We start from the raw sequence: 12,849 nt of genomic DNA, 5'->3' as shown, positions 1-12,849 counted from the left end.
AAAAATACTGTTAAACATAATATTCAGTAATCCCAAAATAAATCCCCTTTTTCATATTGTACATTACTGTAAAATTACGTTTTTAGCATTTTTGCACTTAGCAATTATTATTATTATTTTTTTTTTTTGCCCATAACATAAAAAAATATATATATTAGCTCGCATTAGCTAGGTCCTTCAGGATATTTTAAAGCTTATAGTTAGGACTTTGTGACAACCTCCATAAACAGGTGCCACTTTAACACTAGTATCCTTGATCGTAACCAATCAAATTTCCTTCCTGAACTGGAAATCTACTGTTGTCGTCCAGAGACCCTAAGCGGGTATTTAATGAGACCTTACTAGAGTGATAAGACCATGCAGGCTCCCGCAGATGGCAATCTATTGTATTATCTCCTTGGCTGTGGAGCCAGTCCAGAAGCAGCCCAGCTTTATCGATGCATGTGACCACAAAAGGGAGCTAACAGAGTAGCATACCACAAATCCATCTGTAATCAGTTTTGTGGAAACAGAAGGAACATTGTTCTCTATGAAACAGTAAATTACGAGTTGAGACTTCTATTCAATGCTATACGCAATCTGATAAAGGTGAAACACAGAGGCTCGAAAGTAGGCGATAACTATCTGATATTTACAAAAGTTGAGTGTTGAATGAAGCCAAAGAAGGGCAAAGAATGGAGAAAAACTAACTCTGCATCATTACGAAAACAAAGCATTGCAGTTGCCAAGAGAATAACAATGGCGTTTCAGGTGCTCGGGAGTATGTAGGACAAAATGTCCTAGAGGCAGAAGAAAGGGAACGGTGAACCCAGCTAATGTGAACAACAAGGCTGCCGTAAATGTGGTTGAGACATGCATAGGCTTCATGTCCTCAATGGTGGGTCAGAGCAATGAGGGACATAACACGCATTACATTGGATCCGACATGAGAAGTCGTGTGGGGAGGTGGGGGTCACCATGGGAGGATAAAGAGGGAAATGGAGGACACAAGGGGTACATGCCAACCTCCTGCTAGCTCCAATTACCAGGGAGAATAGAGCATGGCATGCAGGGTGATGGGTCTAATCAGAACCCCGCTGAAGAGACAAGTCTCTGTCCTCAGACCCCACTGTGAAACAGCCCGAGTGCTGTCCCCGTCCACGTCAGCCAGAGTTATTCTCACCCTGCACAAACACGTCGCTGCAGAAGAGGATGCTCAAACAGTGATGAAGCACCGTGGGGCACTCGCAACGAGAACAAGCCGTTCTTCAGAGACGGATCACGCATGCTTATATCCAATCTCATGAGTCTGCTGTAATTTCCATGCTACAGGGATATAGTTCACCCTAAAATAATAATAAATCAAAAAAGATAATAAAAATATATTTATTTTCACTCTAATGTTGATCCAAACCTGCATTAACTTCTTTCTTCTGAAGAACACAAAAAAGCATAAACAGTGATGTGACATACAGTCAAGTATGGTGACCCATACTCAGAATTCGATCTCCCATCCAAAGTGCACACACACAGCAGTGAACACACACACACACTGTGAACACACACCTGGAGCAGTGGGCAGCCATTTTATGCTGCAGCACCCGGGGACTTGAACCCACAACCTTAGGGTTAAGAGTCATACTCTCTAACCAATAACTATTTTTTTCTTCTTTAAATTACTTTTTTTTTTTTTTTTTTTTTAAAGACATTGTCAAAGACATATTCCTTTACAGGAATAGTTCCCTCAATTGAACATCCATAAAAACAAAACTAGCTTGATGCTTCAAAGGGTTCATAAAGAGCTTTTAAATCCAGTTTAATCAAAGTCTTCAGAAGAGAACCAGTCGCACTATATATGATGAACAACAGATTTAAATGTTAGGCTTTTATTTACACATAAAAATGTATCAATTCACATCAAATATGGCAAATAAAAGCTCAATTGCACTTGTCTGACAAGCAAGTAAAGTTGAGTTGCCATTTACCTTGTTACACAAAGCTAAGGTAGGCTTCAAAAGGCTGGAAATCTAGCATATAATGACCACTATTACAATGGTACCTTTTCAAAGCATCAACTTTCTTCAAAATTCTTCAAATTGCACTTTACAGAAGAAAGAATGTCATACAGACAAGACATTTTCATTTTTGTGTGAACTATTTTTTAAAGCATGTGAAGGTCTCAATTGTTACAGAAAAACAAAGGTCCACAAACACATTCTTTGCACTGAAACTCTACTCCAGTAAGGCAACTTCTGAACTAATATTTTGTTTAAAAACTATGTAGTATTTCTGTAAAAGTCTTTACAGTTCTTGAGAAACAAAATGTCCTTGTAATTTCCAGAGAGTGTGTATGAGAGTGATGGATGACAGCAATTAAGGGTGACATCTCTTTTGATGGAGGGAGCAGAAGGGTTTCTGTAATGATATATGACAACAGAACACCATCCATTTTACTACATATCTTAATTTCCAGAGAGCATTTCAAGTCCAGGTTTGTCCTTCTTGAGAAAAAATAAAAAAACAGCTTTTTACATTATCCAGCTTGCCAAAAATCAGCTTCATTGGCACATCAGTGAATACTTAAATACAACAAATTAGATACGTTGTCCACTAAAAATGTAAGCAAAAATGAAAATCAACCTACAAGTGGCTTACTTATTCTGCAGTTGTCTGTGCATATTAAACTGGGATAAAAAGTACTTCAACATCGAAAAAATTCCATGCTTTACCTTCAAATTAGATCATACTCTGACAACATAGCCTTACAAATTACAAATAACTCAATTCTAGAGAATCAGAGCAATTGCAAGTGAAAGGCGACAGGCACAGTATCCGAACAAAACAGCATTCATTCATGCAAGATGACATCAGTGTTAGGTGATATCCGTGACAGTCTGATATCAGACAGCAGAACGCTGCATTGCCTGCAGGCTGATGTATGAGATAACTTTTACATGCTATTATATTTGCATTTTTGGATTGCATTTTTGGAGACAAGACTGAGTGCTTTTAAAATTAAGCCAGGCAGACAAAACAATCAGCTGTTTAGAAAAGAACAAGTAGTTGATTACCTAATTATCACAAAACATAACCTTTATAAGCACACCTATGGATGAACATACATGTAATGTATACTTTTTATATATATATATATATATATATATATATATATATATATATATATATATATGTGTGTGTGTGTGTGTGTGTGTGTGTGTGTGTGTGTGTGTGTGTGTGTATGTATGTATATATATATATATATATATATATATATATATATATATATATATATATATATTAGTGTGATAATTATAGGCATACTATATTCAAAGTTAGAGGCCAATAAGTTTCATTCATTCATTTTCAATAAATTAACAATTTTAAGGATGCATTCAATTAGTCAAAAATACATTTTAAGAAAAATAAATACTTAATGTCCATTCATCAAGACAGAACTGTTTTAAACATTGTTTGTTGAGCGGCACATCAGCATATTAAAATTATTTTTGTAGGATCATGTGACATTAAAGATTGGAATAATGGCTGCTGACTATTCAGCTTTGCTATGACTGAAATAAATTACATTTTCAAATATATAAATATATAACTTATTTTTTTTTTAAGTGAAGAGGGGAATTTTAAATTGTAAAACTACTTCAAAATAATAATGTTTTGATCAAATAAATCCATAAAATTATTTCTGATCAAATATACATGCAGCCTTGAGGAACATAAGAGATTTTTTTCTCTTATGTTTCTCTTTATGTAAAAAAAATAAAATAAAATAAATAATCTTACCAATCCCAAACTTCTATTTTTATTTTTAAGATCATCAACTGAATTATTTATGTATTTCTATAACGTAAAGGTAATGAGTATACTGTACTTGTAAGATCTGATCACAATGTATTATGTGACTGGTTTACGCTGACTACCATATGATGATGTATTTATGATGCTGGCAGAGGCTGGTTTTTGGAACAGTGATTATGTAGTCCGAATGGGTTTCACTGAGGTCAGAGCTCCTGCTTCACTTTAATTGTGAGCACTGCTAGGAATTCATAAGGACCAAACTGCAGATAGAAAACAGACCCAGCATAATCAATACTTGCCCCAAACATCCTCACCTTTAAATAGTATAACTAGGCGTGTGGATCTGCAACCTCACAGAGACATGTAGTAAATAACAAAGCAGCGTGTGTAAAGGTGAACCGCACCCTAGGAGTGGCGGAGTCCCGCCTGCAGTATTTCAGCGGCACGGTGTTTATCTAAGTCGGTGGTGAGGAAAGAGGTGTAATGCATGCCATGACCTTTGAAATAATACACTTTTTCTTGCTGGCCGGAATATTCAGGCTGACTTCCCTCCAACAGGCACTTAATCAGTGTTGGGCAGGTATGACGTTGGTCTCTCTCTCCCTCCTTTATCCGCGTGGGTCTGTCACTCTGGTTTTTTCGTCTCGCCCTCCTTCCTACGTGTCCGCCAGTTTCTTGTGTCTCGGTATGATCTACAGCTCTGCCATGGGTACATAGCTGTTATTTATGCTACAGCACACTGGTTTGTACATAACAGCACATGTGTGACCCATTACCATAACCGAAGGGTGATCTGCTCATCCACTCAAGCACAACGGCACAAGTCACCTTGAGCCATGTCGTGTGGAAATCACATGATGTGCGATCTGTTAGAGTGCCTTATCTAGACATAGAGAGCAAGAGTGGTCTCGTATTTGCTAACAGCAAAAAGTTTTTTTTTTTGTTTTTTTTTTACACGGTATAAATACATGCATAATACATTTTTTATATATATATATATATATATATATATATATATATATATATATATATATATATATATATATATATGGCAGATAACATTTTCTTAGCTTACTAGAAATGCACAGTATATTGGTGGCTAAACTGGTATTATTTATAGTATATATATATATATATATATATATATATATATATATATTTTATTTATTTATTTTTTTTTATTTTTTATAATATATCCCTCTCAAGGCAGGCATTGCAGATTTGCAACAGTAAAGTAACTAAAAACCTTATTACTCCAGATACATATTTTATGAATCTGGAGTACTAAAAACTTTACTATAGGTTACTAAATTTACTAAGTTACTAAAACTTAATTTGAGCCTGAGTCGGATATATGACCTAGGGATTGCTAGATCAGTTGCCGACAGTCTGCGAATTCAACCACCAGTTATTCCCGAACCCCGGGGGTTATGAATGCGGTGGTGGTCTCATTTGAAAGAGGGCCTCTAGATTTACACTAAATTCACGTTCGAGAGGGTTCCTCGAGCTGAAGGTATCCCACGAATTTGGTCCAGAACATATACATTTTTAATTATTACTACCACCGTATTTTTTGGACTATAAGTCGCACCTAAGTATAAGTCCAAATATATATATAGGCGGCATATTCACCGATACCGATATATCGGCGACAGGCTCATACCGGCAGATAAAATCAGCAAACATATATATCGGTCGGGCTCTAGTGACTAGACAACATGAATATTAATCATTAAGAAACCATTTAAAATCTTAAAAGTCATCTTAAAAAAAAAAAAAAAAAAAAAAAAAAACCTCATAAGACACATTCAAACACCCTTTTAGTTGAATTACTTCTATTAGGGTTCACTTTAAAGTAAATGAAAAAAGTGTAAGATGGCAGCAGCTGTAAATGAAGCACCCTCAGCTCGGTGTATGTGACAGCCTTTACTTATTCTTTCAGTCTACTAGACAGAACAACAAAGATCAAACACATGAACCTCTCTATTAACACATCTTCACTTCAGGCTGTGCTAGAGCCCTGACACTGAGCTAATCAAACTAAACATAAAACAGACTGTATAGCTGCCAGTCCTACCACATCTTGTCAAACCAACAACCTGAAAAACAGATACTTGAATGTATTACATTCACAGTCTTGGAACGTCCTGTCCCTCTAGCATTTTAACATTTTTTCCCCACCCCAGTTGCATCTTAAAAAGAGTTTTGAATACATTGGGCTTAAGTAAAAGATCTGATTTGAATATGTTTTGGTTAATTAGCAAATAATCTCAGATACCAGTAAAAAGAGAAAAAAAACATTATTGCCATTAAATATATTTTAAAGTTTTTGTTGTTGTTGCTTGGCACCAGTAAGCTAATTTTAATATTTTGCACCATTATGCTCAACAAGGCTGCATTTATTTGATCAAAAATACAATAAAAACAGCAATATTGTGAAATACTATTACAGTTTAAAGTAATGGCTTTCTATTAAAATACATTTTAAAATAGTATTTATTCCTTTGATTGCAAAGCTGAATTCATTGCAAAATGCCAGTTTGTTATATAATAATATAGTGACTAATTCTGCTATGGATTACATTCCAGGCATATATTTGTGGAATGATGGCATTTACTGAAATTACCTAATGAAATGGCATTTTAATCAAATTATTGTTTATTAGTCAGGAAATTGCTTTCTGCAACCTAAATTATGTCCACTATACAGCATAGCCTCATATTTTATTACCTGAACACAGAATCTCACATATTTTTACCTTCACTTCTACTTCTCATGTTCGCCGGACTACATTATTCCATGTATTTAGCTTTTGAAAGTGAAAATGCCCATTTCATCCTGAAGCTACACTGACCAGGCTGTCGGACACACGACGACTCAAAGTGTGAACTGCTCCAATTACGCGGCCTAGTGAGCATGGCTGTCAGATACACAGGGCTACTTATTCACAATTACCAGAGCAACATCAGTCAGAGAATAGCCACTACATAAAGATTTAAAGCCTGTGTCACACATCTGAGGTCATTTCCTCCAAACTAGACTGCTTTGGAAAGAGATGATTTTATGGAAGGGTGTAAGGGTTATAAATGCATTGGCTGTACAGTGACTCCAATGAGATCTGGCAGCTACAAACATGTTCCATCAGGATTAATTATTGATGTTAGACAAAATGAGGGACAACTTGCAACTCGCAGGCAACTTGCAGGTTAAAGCAAACTAGTCTTTATTCAAAATTCAGTAATTGAAGTTAAACTGCAAAGCCCTCGAAAAAGCGGCAGGGATGCCGATACAGACTCCAGGTGAGTGATTCCACCCAGCCATATTGCACGAGTCCTTGGGAGAGGCCGCCCTCGACAGACGCAGTTTGTAACTGTCAAACGCTCATGATCTACAGCGCTGGGCTTCAAGCCAGCAGATGGTGGGAGAAATTAAACTTGTGACACGGACCGCTGACTGGAGCCGGGGAAGCAGTTGGAGACCAGAGCCAACTTGAGAGCGCTTCCTTGGAAGGTGGATACGCAAAAGATGCACTTCCAGGAAAACTAAAAAATTTAATTCAGCAAAATTACCCAAACAGTCGTTCTTCACGTCAAGATAAAAAAAAATTCTAAATACATAAAAAATTCTAAAACTGTAATGAAATGCACAGTCAATGAGAAATGGTGTCAGTAACATGCTGGGCAATACTGGTCTTAATCCAAATTGGTCTTTGCCTTTACTTGACTAGGTGGAAAAATATTTAAAACTGCGAAGCATTGAGAACTGAATCTTCATTAGAACTGGCTAGTGAATACTTTGCTTCTTGACCATTTTCCCCCCACATAAAGTATGTTCAAGACAGGACATGCTTCACAAACTGATTTGGTAAATAAACACAAAAACACAGAACCAAAAATAAGGTATATAGATTTAGGAGAGATAAAGACAGAAAACCTGTTGGATGCAATAAACATGAACAGGTAATAACCTGTTTTGTTTTTCAGAGAATTTAATGTAATATAATCTGATCTGATAAGAACTGAACAGTTATGGTGTTTGAAACATGAGACTAAACAAGCTGCTGCTAGTCAGCACAATTTGACGGGTTTTCCAGTAAACTTTAATTATTTTTTCCCCAGAATAACAAAAAGAACTATAAATGGTATCACGAAGTGAAATCTGAATCAGAGCGAAAAACCTTTAAGTTCCTCTCAACTTCCATCTCTACCTACTGGATCACTGGTTTAAAAGTGTTAATAAGTGAAGTTTGCTCCAAATTGCTCGTTCGATATTCATTCACTGTCAATATAAGTTATGATTATCAATTACACTATCGGGCCGGAGACACTTTGATAGACAAGAGCTCCCGAAGTTACCTGTAGAGCTCTTGAAGAGGTTATTTCCATCCTCAATGTACACAAACATTCCACTGATCCATGAATTAAACGCATTCCTGTGGGTTCAGAGGACGTTGGGTGTCTTTCTAATTCCTCACTAGATGACACATGTAAGCATGTACATCATCACGTTAATATGAGACAAGAACTTTTTTTTTCAACCATCTGTAGGTATGGCAGAAAAAGTTCTGGGTCAAATGCACCCAAAATTAAAATGGTGTTTTAGCGGATGGAATGAAAATGATTAAACCGAACTATGCAAAAGGTACATGTAACAAACTGCTCTGCATTCAGTCTTCACTGCAGTCCTTGAGTGTCGATAACCTCAAATCTCTCTGCTACACAGAAATAAGGAGCATAAATGGGGTGAAGCTAGACGAAGTCATTATGAATTCACACGGAGGCCCATGTTGGCATCCGCACAATGTGATTACAAAGAGGCATGGCAAATTTTTATTCAACAGGCAACAGCTGTGAGCAACTAAACGCCCACAACCTTGGTGCAAGTGCAGCCTGGAAGTTGAAATGAAACCTGCTGGTATTCCTCACGACGTGTAGTGTGTTGCGACACACGAACCCTGAAGCCGTGTCAGGACGCATCAGTGGCCCTCTAAAGAAAAGGACTTGTTCACGCTTCTAGAGCAGCCATACAAATCGTAATCACAACAGAAATGCTCTCATAATTGCCATCTGTTTAAATGGGGTTCAATTATGTTAAGTTCACATTAATTGTTTAGCAATATGATTCAAGTTGCTAATCAGAAAGGCAGACGCAGTGAGTAATATTTTCCTAAGCTGTGTATGACGAGCTAACCTCAGGTGGGAGTGATTCCTGTGACTGAAACAAGTTCTAGCACATTAACACGAGTCTGTAAAAGCAGGTCATTCAACATTAAGAAGTTGAACTCTCTTAAGTAGATAATGGCTTGTTGTTCGAGAGATAGTCTTTTTATTTTTCTTCCACCTCGCAACATTCAACTAAACCAAACCGAAGCAAAAAAACAAAAGCAAAACACATACACAAATAAAAACAACACAAAAGAAGCAAAACTCAAAAAAACGTACAACACAAAAACACTAGACTGCTTAAGGTTGCGTCATGTTAAACTTCCTTGCTCTCTGAAATACTATTCTAATTGGTCAATCATGCGACAACTGCTTTCCCACATAACTGTGCTCACTTCTCTCATATCACTTTACGTAGTTCTCTCAATTTAATGCTAAATGTCAATTTAATTGTGTTTATGTTGTCATAATGACTGGCTGACTGTGTAATGTGAAATACACTTTGGTACCGAATCATTATCATATTTATATACCATCTCTTTTCCAAGAAAACTGAGACAGGAAAAGCACCAAATGGCTAAAGAAACACTGTACCTATTGGATTTAAAGCAGTGTAAGCACCACAGTTCCGCCTTGGTTGAACAGTGATCAAAATGAATGTCTTATATTTCAGCCTAATATAATTTCGATGAGCTTAAGATGAGGTGATTGCATTTCTGGCAGAGATTCCCAAGACCCTCCAAATGTGCCGCAGAGAACATCCTTTAGTAAGTCATTAGAGAACATCATTATCATTCAACTTCTCCTTTGTGCTGGTCTTTCAGCGTTGCTGTAGGACACAAATGATGCATTGCTCGCTATGAACAATGTGCTATAAATAGAGTTCATTCTGTCCTGTAGGATCCTGTGGGCGTCCAGCTTATCCACTTCACTGTGGAAAGCTGCTAAAAGAGCCAAACTGCCTGCCTTCAATATGGCACCTCTCTCTTCCTCTATGAACAGGGCCAGAGGACTCAACATTCATCAGATGATTTCTTCATTCAACACTTCTAATTTCAACTAAATGGCCTTTGTCTGCTCGTACAGGGAGGTGAAAAATAAGATTAAAAGGGATTACACAGTGTAATACCAAACACATGGTGTTGGGGTGGGTCAGTCATTACCACAAGGAATTATGGGGTATATTTTAAGATATTAATTTTAAAAGTAGCAGAATTTTGATGCTCATGTTCCAGTCTCTGGCTTCACTCTTATTTTTCAGCACATTAATGTATTGATGACTTGCATGCAATCCAGGGGCAATGGAAATACTGGTTAGGGAATTATTTTTAAAATGGGGGTTTACGACCTAATATGGCACTATTGGTGCAAGACACTTTACACATGTTCATGAAAGAAACCATCTGTCAAGAAAATCAATGTAGATGTAAAATCAATGTACAACTGCTTTGACTAACAATTTAGAAAGATCTTAAAATCCACATTGGTGTTTTTTTTCCTTTACAAATGTATTTATTTTACAATCTACTAGCCGTTTCAATGCTAAAATACTTAAATTATATATATATATATATATATATATATATATATATATATATATATATAAACATTAAAAATGTTAAAAATGTTATTTTATAATCAACATTTTTATAACTAATAATTTCAGCATTTGTTATGGCTTGAGGATTTTAAAATGGATACATTTGTCAATAAAAATAAATTGGTCAGACATTGTTTAAATCCACACTCCCACCCACCCCATCTTTTCCTGTCATTCTCCACAATACGGTCCAAATAAAGGCAAAAGGTCATGCAAAAAAAGCAGGAATTTATGAAATACTGGTCAAATCAAGGGCCATCAAATGCCAACATAGGCGTCTTACCTTCCAGCACAGTAAGTTTGGCACTGGTGTTGATTTCTCCCACGCTGTTGGTGGCTGTGCACTCATAGATGGCCTCATCTCTGTGAGTACGCAACGGCTGTATGCGGAGAACTGAGCCCGAGCCATCATCAAATTCAATCACCTGAGAAGAAAGACACACTGTCAAATATTTTTCTCTCTTCTCGTCTTAAATTTACGACAAACCTTCAGACAGATCGTATATCTTCAAAGAGCGGTGGGTCTTTAATCACTTCCCTCAGAACTTTCAGCCAAGTACTGTCTTGAGTTATTCTCCTAGAACTGCCATGTCTATCCTTGGTGGATACTGTGACAACAGTTATTGGCATGGGCTTTATTTACTCATGCGTTTAAAATAATTGAAATTCTATTTTACAATTTACACAAATACCGGCCTTGCCATGTTGCTGAAGACTTTATATCAACAAGGTGTGTATGGGGCTAAATAGGGTTGAAAAATCGATTCAAATACATGACAATTTAAATCTGTTTCAAATCTTGCCTTTGTATAATGCATATTAAAGTTCATAAGTGCAGCGTTCCTTTGTTTACAGCAGAAACCAAGGAAACACGGAAAGTGCCACCTGCTGGCAGAGAGTGAATTTGCATCGGATTCATGCAGATTTTTTTTTTTTATATTATAAAAAAACTCAAGTCAAATCATTCTGTTTTTGCTTCAAATTTTGGAATTATACAATCTAAATTAGATAAAAAAATTGCTCGTTACATGTATGCAGCATCTTTGTTTCGATCATGGTTAAAATGCAGTGGTTGCCTGCCTAAATTTAAATGCAAAAAGCACAGACAAAGCCTTATTTTGTTTATATGAAGATATTTATTTTATCTGTGTTACTTTTTTATTTGTTTTGGGGCTTGTTTTAAAATTTCTATTTAGTTTTGTTGGGCTAGGCAACATGGCTGAAAACATTTTCGCAATATACTTTCACAATATTTGACAAAGCAGTTCCAAAAAAGTATTTGTACACTGAAGACACACTAGAAAATGTACCATTTTGAAAGACTAAAAAAAATAAATAACATTTAGCCATATTTATTTATATAATTTTTGCTCTGAAAATGATTTTTTTTATGTCCTTTATTCTTGTTTGCTTGTAAGCAAATAAGTAACATATAATAAAATTAAATGCAAAACAGATGCAAAATAAAATATTTTTACTCTATAAATAAATATATTTATTTTTTTTATTTTTAAAGTAACTTTGTTCCCTGTTGAAAAATAATGGTGCTCCATACTGACCCCAAATCACCCAAAGATTTGCACACTTGGTACATTGGCTTCAGATTTCAGCTCAAACCATAACACAGAGAGAACAGAAAAAGGGCAAAGGGAACGGAGGGACAACACAAAGGGTTGTAATGTGGCTGGCTTCAACACACAAGAGTATGTGAGCATATGAAGAAAATCAAGAGTGTTGCGAAAACGACTGATGATGGGAAGAAGAAAGGAATCATGATGAGGTGGCATGGGAAAGACAGTGACACGCTAAGGAGAGGCAGGGAAAGACAGTTAGTCACCTCAAAGCGCTGGGAGCTAACTTTCTTTCCTTTCTTCATCCATGTGATCCGAGGCTTCGGCTCACCCGCTGCTTGGCACACAAAGGATGCCACTCCTCCCGAAATCCCCGTCTGGTCCTCTGGAGATTTGATGAAATTTGGCAAGCCTTGAAAAGTGAGGTAGAAAGAAAAAAACAGAGAGAGAAAGAAAGCAGCCATTAGTTCCTGAACTGTGGTCATGCAAAACCATGTAAAGCTAGTTATGAACGGGGATTCTTCACACGGGAACTAAGCTAACTTTCGCCCTGAAGTCACCTAACATATGTCATAATGGCCTATTCTGTGTATAACAGACATTGTAACATTAATAAAAATAACTAAAGCTACCAATTGACAAACATTGTCAAATATTCAACAAATGTTTTTGTCGATATTTTACAAAACATACCAAAACCAGCTCAAAAGGCAAAAATGTTCT

The 12,849-nt window shown here is 36.4% G+C and overlaps 1 protein-coding gene across 15 annotated transcripts in view; it reads right to left on the bottom strand.

The window, feature by feature from the left end:
- Positions 1-12,849, bottom strand: part of ptprfb (protein tyrosine phosphatase receptor type Fb) — a 188,379-nt gene that overhangs the window by 80,334 nt on the left and 95,196 nt on the right. For all 15 annotated transcript variants that reach the window (XM_026206114.1, XM_026206113.1, XM_026206115.1 and 12 more), the window contains exons 3-4: positions 12,393-12,538; positions 10,839-10,980 (exon numbers count right to left, since the gene is read on the bottom strand). In XM_026206114.1, coding sequence (XP_026061899.1) covers positions 10,839-10,980; positions 12,393-12,538 — 288 coding nt within the window. The remainder of the gene's footprint in view (positions 1-10,838; positions 10,981-12,392; positions 12,539-12,849) is intronic.

Source organism: Carassius auratus, chromosome 27, assembly GCF_003368295.1.
Source record: "Carassius auratus strain Wakin chromosome 27, ASM336829v1, whole genome shotgun sequence".
Classification (NCBI taxonomy): Eukaryota; Metazoa; Chordata; class Actinopteri; order Cypriniformes; family Cyprinidae; genus Carassius; species Carassius auratus.
The sequence above is the reverse complement of the archived record's forward strand: the minus strand, read 5'-3'. Positions and strand labels throughout refer to the sequence as shown.